At 39.1% G+C, this 11,814-nt stretch overlaps 1 protein-coding gene across 1 annotated transcript; it reads right to left on the bottom strand.

Annotated features, from left to right (window-relative positions):
• LOC134496601 (olfactory receptor 14A16-like) lies at window positions 1-966 on the bottom strand. The gene has a single exon (XM_063302318.1). It carries the CDS (start codon window positions 964-966, stop codon window positions 1-3), a length of 966 nt encoding a protein of 321 aa, XP_063158388.1.
• Window positions 967-11,814: the final 10,848 nt, after the last annotated feature.

Raw genomic sequence — 11,814 nt, 5'->3', positions numbered from 1 at the left:
TTATAAGTGCAGCTGAAACCAAGAATGAATTTTGCATAAGGGATGTGGACAGATATGGAGAATTAGCTTCCAGAATGCCATTTTGAGTTCCTTGTTCCTCATGCTATAGATCAGAGGGTTCATGACTGGTGGTACCACACTGTAGAACAAAGAAATCAAGAGATCTGATGTTGATGTGGAGCTGGATGTGGGTCTCAGGTATGCAATATTACCACTTACCAGAAACAGACAAATGACTATGAGATGAGGTAAACAAGTAGAGAAGGCCTTTTGCCTCCCTTGAGTAGATGGGATTTGCAAAACTGCTCTAAAAATCTTCACATAGGAAAACACAATTAGAACAAAGAGAATGAACCCTACAAAAGAACCAAAGATGAGTGCCCGCTGTTCTGCAATGTAAGAGTCAGAGCAAGAGATCTTGAGCAACTGAGGGATTTCACAGAAGAACTGATGGATGATTCTGGAACAGAACTCTAGTGCGACTAAATTTCCTGTATAGAGTATTGAATAAAACAGGCCACCCATCCATGCACTGGTTGCCATTTGGATGCAGGCTCTTTTGTTCATTACTGTTTCATAATGTAATGGATTGCAGATGGCTACATACCGATCATATGCCATGACCACAAGGAGGAAGAGGTGAGACATCACAAAGAAAACAAAGAAAAAAACTTGGCAGAAACATCCAGAATAAGAAATGGTTTCAGTGTTCGTCACAGAATTCAGCATGGACTTGGGGATTGTGACAGAGATGGAACCAAGATCCTGGAAGGAAAGGTTGGCTAGAAAAAAATACATGGGTGAATGGAGCTGATGGCTATAAAGAATGACAGTAATGATAATGAGATTTTCAGCGAGCGCCACCAAATAAATTACTAAAAAAATGATGATGTGAAATATCCGTAGCTCCTCAGTATCAGGGAATCCACACAGAAGGAATTCACCAACTCTTGATTTATTTTCCATAGTGCTGTAGAGGCTTTGCAGCCAGTGGAAAGAACTCAAAGATCAGACTCCTGTTCCAAGCACCAGTATTCAAGCTGGACTGGAACACTCTGAAAAGGATTTTCTCAGACCTGGCAGTGGTAGAGAGAAGGAAACAGAGTTTAATCTATTGGGTATTTGTAACTATCCTCAAGGGGCTCATTTTGCAGGAGACTAGTTTGGTTCAACAGCCCTGAGGTACATTAGATGGGTGAGGAGGAGGTTGGATCTTTTGTTTATGCTGGCTTTAATGCAAAGTCCAGGGATTATAATGGTCTTCAGACTGTCATAATTGTAGTACAATATAATCTCGATGTTCACCTCAGTTTTAAAGGTAAAATGTCTGTGGCAAGTGGAGATCCATCTCTTTATCTTTCTATCTATCTCTCCCTCCCCTATACATACATACATATATTTGGCCAAAGTATTTCATAATTGCCCAAGAGCAGCTGAAGTAGAGACTGGGAAAATAGCCTGCACAAAGCAATTGAATTTTTTGAAGAAGTGATTCCAGATAAAGCCCCAAGTAGCACCCATCCAACCTTGACAAAGAACTTATCGGTGCTTCTTGTGAAGTGGATGATAGAAATTCAATGCATTCATTAATTAAGTCATTTATTTTATTAACAGTACCATAGACTACTGCTCTTCACACCTCTCTAGCATACATAAGCAAAGCAATACAAATTAATTCAATTTCAATTGTATTTATTATGGCCTTTAGCCAGCAAACAATACAAATGAATATTTTCACTGATCTCTGATTATCAAATCTTAGAATCAGAAGTATGATGACTCCCCACTTGCAAAAGGAAGGCAGGCAGGCAGGCAGGCAGGCAATGGAAAGAGTCACAAATGTGAGATGGGCAGCTATATTAATGGAATAAATAAATAAATAAACCACTTCTTGTATTCTTTTGAAAGATACTACAGGGATGTGCACATAGTCACCTGAAATCAAACCAGTGGTATCCAATGGGTGCCAAAAAGGTCAAGATAGTTATTGTGACACAGGTGCAAAAGGAGAAGGGCTTTAATTACATAGTCACAGTCCCCTTGTTGAGTTTGTGGACCTCCTCCTGCAGGTAATACCTGAGTCAAACTCAGCTGGTCTCTGAAGTTGAATATGTTTTAAAGCCATTATTAAAAAAAAAAATACAAACCATAGTAGATTTTGATGACCAGTCCCTCCCCCCTGAAATGAATAGTCATGTCATATGGGGGGAGGGGGGACACTTTTTTTCCTGTTATGATATAATGTCAAGCAGGAATGTTGAGTGTTCTCAAAGAAAAAAAAAAATGTTTCTACAATCCACCGCATGAGTAAAAATCCTTGGCTGCACTAATCAGTTTATTAGATGGTAATATTCACAAGTATGTTTTCTGTAGTATTATATAATCCAGATCAAGTACATCTTCACTGCTAAATCTCTATGAACTTGTTCCATTAAAAAAAAAAAAAAAACTGGATTGACTACAATTTTTGGAGATTTTGTCTTTCAGTACATAATTTTGTCATTTTGCTAAGCCAGAATATAAAAAGCACAATAAAACCTCAAATCAATTTGAAATGCTTTTGTGATCCCATACATTCTCCAAAGATTTTTGTTTCAGCTTATATCCCCCTTTTGTCCTCGCATCCATTAGAACAGGGTAAGTGGGCAAGAGGAAAAATGGAAGAACTAGATGACCATATGGTGCCTGAAAAGTTCCACACACCCCTCCACATCTCAATCCAGTCCTTCAAAACTGGACCCAGATAAAGAAAGAATTAAAGAGTATGCTGTATAGAAAAGTTAGGAGACTGGAGTAAAGCATATTTAGCATAAGAATAAGGCAAATAACAATGACTTTTTTATTGTAATGATAACAGCAGCAGAGGGCAGAAGAAGAATAGTACCGACTAAAGGAGAAACAAAGTCAGCATTCTGAATTAAAGAACCAGAAGATTTTAGAAACCAAATCATTTCCCCAAAGTTGGCCATTATCATGTACAGTGCCCAAAGAGTTAACAGCTGACAGTATAAATATAAACTGAACAAACAGAAGTAAAAGACAAGTTCAAGTTGAAGTGTCTAATGTCAACTTGAGCAGAGACAGAAAGAGGTTAAGGAACAAATGTGACTCATTCAAAAAGAATATATATCACATATCCAGAAATATATTCCCATTTGCAATTGGAATTTTCTGAATACCAGGGTGAGGGAGAAGATCTTAAAAGAAAGCAGAAGTTAAAAGAAACCAATTATGATTGGAAAAAAATATAGTTCAGCAGGAAGCAGGGGTAAATGAGAAGAGGGATCATGGGAGAAAAGATGGGTGATGGAAAAATTGGAGAGTTCAGGAGCTCCTCTTCTAATTTGAGCAGCTGTTGAAGGGTCAAGTGTAAGGTGATAGGACAGGACAGGACAGGAGGGCCACTACCATGTCTGGAACAGATATGGTAAAGGCAGATCCCATAATAAGTTCAGAGAGCAGCAGGCTGGACACCACTGAGACAAGGTGGAAAGATGGCTGTAACTGTATCCTACTTTTAACTCTAGTATGGCACTGATAATTCCTTTTAATTGGCAGGAGTACATAATTGCAAACTAGCCTGCAACCACTCAGGAGATAACTGATACTCAGCCTGTGAAATTTAATGACACAGGTAGAGAAATTGAGACTTACAAAGCTACAACTTCTGCAGATAAGCTTGGTGTCTATGGTCCACTAGATGGCACACAGATACAATAGAATTTTCAAAACACACACACTTACATACATGTACACATACTCCTTGGGACTTTGCCCTAGAGACTGTACTGCTTTAGCTGAAGAATTCTACAGACAAAAAAAAAAGTCAATGTCCTGATTTGCAAACTTGATAACAAGGCAAGTACATCTTTTCAAGATAGCCAAGAAGTACACCTTTTCCTCCCAATTTTTTAGATATCACAATTCTAAAGTTTGTCCAATATTTGACCTTCTCAGATGTTACCCCTTCTGACACCTAATTTCCTATCGAAGTGAGTATTTGTAGCTCAGGGTTGAACTGTGGAGTCCTTGGTTCTCTCTGAGCCTTGTTTTCTTGCAGACATTTCATTGCCAGACTAGGCAACATCTTCAGTGTGAAGAGGGAGTGGGCCTTGCTCTCAGTTTATATACAGTGGCTTGCCCTGCTTGTGTTGGTAGCGGTGTTGTTCTCTCCTTGGGTGTTCTTTGATTGGGCTATTGTTTGCTGCTTGGTTGATTGACTGAATTAATAGTTCTTTGATTAAGGTGTATTGAGCTATTTGATTGTTTGTCTGGTGTTAATCCTAGTGTTGAGTTTTGCATATCTGGGTGTTGACTGCTAGCAAGGGAGTGTACTGTCTTTTGGCTTTTCTATTGTTTCTTTTGAATGGTATGTAAATGTTGTTTACCTCTATATGTCTGTTGATGGCTGCTTTATCTGAGTGCCAGGCTTCCAGGAATTCTCTAGTGTTTTTAGATTTGGCTTGGTTTAGGGTGCTCACTATTTATAAGTTTTGTATTTCTTATTTAAAATGTTTAATAAAAATAACCATTAAAAGACAGTGTTATCTGATCCTGTCTATATCTTTCTCCTGGCCATTTTTCATTTGTGGAATATCGTCCCTTCACCTATCTCAAAATCTATCTCAAAAGCTGTGGTTATGCTTAATGGATGGTAGCGAGGGCTTGAATGCAACACATTCTGTTCTCCCATTCCAAATAAAACTTGTGGCTGCCTTCTGAGGGCTCTGGATGGGCAATGTTGTCTTGTACAAATGTCTTTTTTGAAGTCCAAATTGCCTTAATCTTCTGGTTCATCACAGAAACAAAGCTTTCTTTTTGTATTTCTGCACTTGTTGTTGAATTCCCCTTCCTTCCTTCCTTCCTTCCTTCCTTCCTTCCTTCCTTCCATCTCAAATCTCTTCTGATGGGCCTATGATAGAGCATTAAAGCTCAACAAGGGATGTGGAAAGGAACCCTCTGTGAAAAGTAAGTATGGCCACATTGCTTAATACAGCTTTGTGATTAGTTAATACTTGCACCAGAGCAGCTTCACACTCAATGCAGAATGAAAGATGTGGAAAGAGAGAGCAGTTGATGTCAATGAATGTAATGGTAAATTGGTCTTCAGGATCACTTAATCTAGTGATAGAATGTGGGGAAAGTTTGAGTCTACATTAACCCACAGTTGAAAGGCATAAGGAGCTATTGGGATACAGGATGCATGCCTCTGAAAACAGTATAGTGTATAGAATAATATAATCATTTTCAAATTTGATAGCTATATTGTAGCTTCTGAATTGCATTTCTCCTCTTTCTCTGGCCTCAGGATTCCCCTTTACAGAAGGGCAAACCTTTGATGGCTACAGATACATGTAACATTATTTTGACAGTTGAAGACCATCTTGGGCCAGGCAGTAAAGCAAGATGGGATGAACCATGTTACTTGCAGAATCATCTCTATTTGAATTTTGGGAGAGGAGGCTGTCCTTTGTAACCATTTGAAGACTAGTCTAAGGTTTACTCTATACATATTCAGATTCTTCTGTCTAATTTTCCAGAATATGTATTCATTTTGCTTGTTTCACAATATATACAGAGCACAACCTAGTCAAAATCAACTCTGGGAAATACAGAAAATTTCAAAGAAGTGAACTAAAAAAATATAATGAAAATCAACAGTAATAAGCACCTAATTCATCAGTGTTGCCCTTCAATTATCCTAAGGGCCAAATGCTTGTTAGAACAGTGCTGCTTCAGCTTTTTTCAAAATTCTTGTAAAATAGGGAACATTTGTATTTCCAAGAGGAAAGTGTTCCCTGAAATGGGGCCACTACTGAGAAGTCTTGCTGCCTGGTCCATACTCCGTAAGCCTGGCAAAACACAGTGGGAAACCACCATAGGCTGCCTTTAGATGACCATACCAGACAGGCAGATTCAACTGTGGAAAGATGTTGGTGTATCCTGGTGTTGTACAGTAAAGCTGCTAGCAATCAAAATGGATGTTACAGAATAGATGAAATTCTCACTTGATGGGGAAATGTCCTGTCAGGAATTTAGAAGATATTTTGTATGAACTCTAAGGCAAATTCAGTGACATGACGACGACGATGATGATGATGATGATCACTTCAAAAGACCCTCAGTGGCTTATAACAGCAGCATTTAAAATTAAAACATGCAGAAAAATGTAACAACCTGGACTAAGAAACAACCATAACAATAAATTAAAAACAAAAACAAAAACATGAAAGGTGTTCCACAAACACACTAACCCCAAGCCTGGGAACAGAGCCAGGTCCTTAGGGCCTTCCAAGAGCCCAGGTAAGTGGATGCCTTGCATGTCTCTGGGGGGATATTATTCCAGATAGCAGGGGAAGCAACAGAGAACTTAGTCCCACAACATGAGGAGACATGGAATGTGTCTACTTGGCCTAAACATACCAGGTGGGCAGAAACAATAGAAAATAAGCAGTCCCATAGATAACCAGTCCTATGCCATGAAGGGCTTTTTAGGTGACAACCAGCACCTTGACTTGCACCCTGAAGCAGACCGTATATTAAACAAAGAATCTGTTTAAAATCAGGTATTCAGAAATACAGATCACCAGGGCCCTTTCATTATGGGACTTCAGGGCCTAAATGGAAGGAAGAAGAAACATAGAACATTATACATTTCCAATTTTCACATGCCGTACTCCTTCTGTTCTGAAAGACTTCCTTTGAGTAAACACTGAAGAATGTGAGGCAATTTTATTATTATTATCCATTTATTTAAAAGATTAAAAGACTGCATATCAAATCTTATACTTCCAGGCAATCTACAACATTAAAATACCTTCCATACAATAGAAAATGCAATAAACAATGCAATAGAATGATAAAAACTATAAAGACATTTGATTTGGTACAAACATTACAGAAGGGACCCTAGTATATTAAAAGCTATAATCAAATTGGGAAGGATTGAATTGATTTGATTTGGTAATGTTTTAAAGAAGATAGAGATAAAGTATTTGCTCTTTGCACATTTAATAGGAAGTAAATTGAATATATCGCCACGACTTATTATTATTATTATTATTATTATTACTATTATTATTATTATTATTATTATTATTATTTCTTTCCCAAGGATCTAAGATAGCTAGAAGTATTATCACAACATATGTGCTGTTCCAAATAATACAACATTTCTAATTGATGAATTGAGATTTCATCTGTCCCTACCACCATTGGGACCACTATCAATGTCTTTTTCCACATTCACTTATTTGGAGGTCTATATTTCCTTATATTTTTAGTTCTTTTTCACTGACCCATCTATCTCCGGCTACTGCACTGTCAATTATACATACTTGTTTTATATGTAACTGTAGTTTGAGAACCAGTAGTGGTTGTAATAGTTAAGCATCAGGCTAGAAACTGGGGGACTGTGAGTTCTAGTCTTGCCTTAGGCACGAAGCTAGCTGGGTGATTTTGGGCCAGTCACTTTCTCTCAGCCATAGGAAGGAGGTAAAGGCAAACCACTTCTGAAATCTTGCCAAGAAAACTGAAGAGAGTAGTCCAACTAGTTAAAGTATGGATAAATAATCTTGATGATGAATGGCCACCTTCATGGTGGCCAATAGCCATAGCACAGTACTGGAATGGGTGATAATGCAAGGTTCCTGGGAAACCCCACACATATCTTGTTACTAGGGGAAAGATAGATTTTTTGTTGATGTTATTTCCAAAACTCTTAAGTCCACAATGGGCTTGCCATGTATTTTGTCTGCCCCAAGATAAAAATCAGTATTACAATTTTAGTATCTCCGGGAGCCATTAAAAGGGCTGCTACAGATAGACCATTATGACTCTCTCCCCTCCAAAGAGTTCAGCACAAAAGAGTATCTTTCAGCATCTTTCATCTTCTCTTCCACTTTTTTGTCTCAATCCTCACATAGGAACATCCTGGTTCTGCAACAAGATGCATTCCATAACATTGAAAATCCTGAAAATCTTATCATTAAAAAATAAGTTTATAGATACCTCAAAGTAAGACAGTTTCCTGTTTTCCTGCAGGCAAGACCATGATTTATTTATTTATTTTAATAGTATCTCTAGTCAGGGATACAAATACAATTAAAAAAAAATGAATGAATCAGAAAAAATGCATAGCCCTTCTAAAAAAGGAAGTACAATAATAAGCTATGCAACTATAAAACACATTTTAAAGAAATGTACACATAAATAGAAGCAAAATCTGAGCTATATTTACTCTAAGTTTCTATAAATATTGCAAGAAATAATAATTAATTTAAAATATAATAAATGGATGATATTTTTCTTTAACAGGAAAAAGCAGAAGGATTGTTACCTTGTCGTGGTGCTGGAGCTTAAGCACCTCAATGATGCCATGAGCTAAACTGTGAAGGGCCACCCAAGACGGGAAGGTCATGACAGAGAGGTCAGACTAAATGCGATCCCTGGGGAAGGTAATGGCAACCCACCCCAGTATTCTTGCCATGAAAACTAAATGGACCGGTACAACCAGAGATATGTCGGTATACCACCAGAAGATGAGACCCCCAGGTCGGAAGATGGTCAAAATGCTACTGGGGAGGAACAGAGGATGAGCTCAACTAGCCCCAGACGTGATGACACAGCTAGCTCAAAGCCAAAAGGACGGTTAGTGGCCGACGGTGCTGGTGGTGAACGGCGAATCCAATGTTCTAAGGATCAACATGCCATTGGAACCTGGAATGTAAGATCTATGAGCCAGGGCAAATTGGATGTGGTTATTGGTGAGATGTCAAGATTAAAGATAGACATTTTGGGCATCAGCGAACTGAAATGGACTGGAATGGGCCACTTCACATCAAATGGCCACCAGGTCTACTACTGTGGACAAGAGGACCACAGAAGAAATGGAGTAGCCTTCATAATTAATAGTAAAGTGGCTAAAGCAGTGCTTGGATACAATCCAAAAAAACGATAGAATGATCTCAATTCAAATTCAGGGCAAGCCATCTAACATCACAGTGATCCAAATATACGCCCCAACCACAGATGCTGAAGAAGCTGAAGTAGAGCAGTTCTATGAGGATCTGCAGCACCTACTGGACAACACACCTAAAAGAGATGTTATTTTGATCACGGGAGACTGGAATGCTAAGGTGGGCAGTCAAATGACACCTGGAATTACAGGTAAGCATGGTCTGGGAGAACAAAATGAAGCAGGACATAGGCTGATAGAATTTTGCCAAGACAACTCACTCTACATAATGAACACTCTCTTCCAACAACCTAAGAGACGGCTTTATACATGGACTTCACCAGATGGACAACACCAAAATCAGATTGACTACATCCTTTCCAGCCAAAGGTGGTGGTCATCTATACAGTCGGTAAAAACAAGACCTGGAGCTGACTGTAGTTCTGATCACAAACTTCTTCTTGCACAATTTAGGATCAGACTAAAGAGATTAGGGAAGACCCACAGATCAGCTAGATATGAGCTCACTAATATCCCTCAGGAATATGCAGTGGAGGTAAAGAATCGATTTAAGGGACTGGACTTAGTAGATAGGGTCCTGGAAGAACTCTGGACAGAAGTTTGCAAAATTGTTCAGGAGGCGGCAACAAAATACATCCCAAAGAAAGTGAAAACGAAGAAGGCAAAGTGGCTGTCTGCTGAGACACTAGAAGTAGCCCAAGAAAGAAGGAAAGCAAAAGGCAACAGTGATAGGGGAAGATATGCCCAATTAAATGCAAAATTCCAGAGGTTAGCCAGGAGAGATAAGGAATTATTTTTAAACAAGCAATGTGCGGAAGTGAAAGAAGACAATAGAATAGGAAGGACAAGAGACCTCTTCCAGAAAATTAGAAATATTGGAGGTAAATTCCAGGCAAAAATGGGTATGATCAAAAACAAAGATGGAAAGGACCTAACAGAAGAAGAAGAGATCAAGAAAAGGTGGCAAGAATATACAGAAGACCTGTATAGGAAGGATAACAATATCGGGGATAGCTTTGACGGTGTGGTCAGTGAGCTAGAGCCAGACATCCTGAAGAGTGAGGTTGAATGGGCCTTAAGAAGCATTGCTAATAACAAGGCAGCAGGAGACAACGGCATCCCAGCTGAACTGTTCAAAATCTTGCAAGATGATGCTGTCAAGGTAATGCATGCTATATGCCAGCAAATTTGGAAAACACAAGAATGGCCATCAGATTGGAAAAAAATCAACTTACATCCCCATACCAAAAAAGGGAAACACTAAAGAATGTTCAAACTATCGAACAGTGGCACTCATTTCACATGCCAGTAAGGTAATGCTCAAGGTCCTGCAAGGTAGACTTCAGCAATTCATGGAGCGAGAATTGCCAGATGTACAAGCTGGGTTTAGAAAAGGCAGAGGAACTAGGGACCAAATTGCCAATATCCGCTGGATAATGGAAAAAGCCAGGGAGTTTCAGAAAAACATCTATTTCTGTTTTATTGACTATTCTAAAGCCTTTGACTGTGTGGACCATAACAAATTGTGGCAAGTGCTTAGTGGTATGGGGATACCAAGTAATCTTGTCTGCCTCCTGAAGAATCTGTATAACGACCAAGTAGCAACAGTAAGAACAGACCACGGAACAACAGACTGGTTTAAGACTGGGAAAGGAGTATGGCCGGGCTGTATACTCTCACTGTACCTATTCAACTTGTACGCAGAACACATCATGCAACATGCTGGGCTTGAGGAATCCAAGGCTGGAGTTAAAATCGCTGGAAGAAACATTAACAATCTCAGATATGCAGAGGATACCACTTTGATGGCTGAAAGCAAGGAGGAACTGAGGAGCCTTATGATGAAGGTGAAAGAAGAAAGTGCAAAAGCTGCCTTGCAGCTAGACCTCAAAAAAAACAAGATTATGGCAACCAGCTTGATCGATAACTGGCAAATAGAGGGAGAAAATGTAGAAGCAGTGAAAGACTTTGTATTTCTAGGTGCAAAGATTAATGCAGATGCTGACTGCAGTCAGGAAATCAGAAGACACTTAATCCTTGGGAGAAGAGCAATGACAAATCTCGATAAAATAGTTAAGAGCAGAGACATCACACTCACAACAAAGGTCCACATAGTTAAAGCAATGGTGTTCCCCGTAGTAACATATGGATGTGAGAGCTGGACCATAAGGAAGGCTGAGAGAAGGAAGATAGATGCTTTTGAACTGTGGTGTTGGAGGAAAATTCTGAGAGTGCCTTGGACTGCCAGAAGATCAAACCAGTCCATCCTCCAGGAAATAAAGCCAGACTGCTCACTCGAGGGAATGATATTCAAGGCAAAACTGAAATACTTTGGCCACACAATGAGAAGACAGGACACCCTGAAGAAGATGCTGATGCTGGGGAGAGTGGAGGGCAAAAGGAAGAGGGGCCGACCAAGGGCAAGGTGGATGGATGATATTCTAGAGGTGACGGACTCGTCCCTGGGGGAGCTGGGGGTGTTGATGACTGACAGGAAGCTCTGGCGTGGGCTGGTCCCTGCAGTCACAAAGAGTCGGAAGCGACTGAATGAATAAACAACAACAACAAATTTAAAAGTGTGTTCAGCATTCAGCTATATTTTTTAAAAGTTAGCTTTAATGATACATGTTAGTCTATTAACATAATAAACTTTAACTAGATTTAATCCTCCATATATTTTAATTCTATCAGCTTCACAGGGAGAAAGCCTAATCCACTGAAACAAAATCAATATTATCTCTGAATTAATATACATAGCACAAGATGATTAAGTTTCTGCTACTTCACCCATGAAAATGAGCTACACTGCAAAATGGACAGAAAAATGAAAACACATA

This window comes from Candoia aspera, chromosome 4 (genome assembly GCF_035149785.1).
Source record: "Candoia aspera isolate rCanAsp1 chromosome 4, rCanAsp1.hap2, whole genome shotgun sequence".
Taxonomy (NCBI): Eukaryota; Metazoa; Chordata; class Lepidosauria; order Squamata; family Boidae; genus Candoia; species Candoia aspera.
The sequence above is the reverse complement of the archived record's forward strand: the minus strand, read 5'-3'. Positions and strand labels throughout refer to the sequence as shown.

Bases quoted from the DNA above. Each gene is read 5' to 3' on its own strand.
- LOC134496601 (XM_063302318.1), bottom strand. From the start codon at position 966: ATGGAAAATAAATCAAGAGTTGGTGAATTCCTTCTGTGTGGATTCCCT.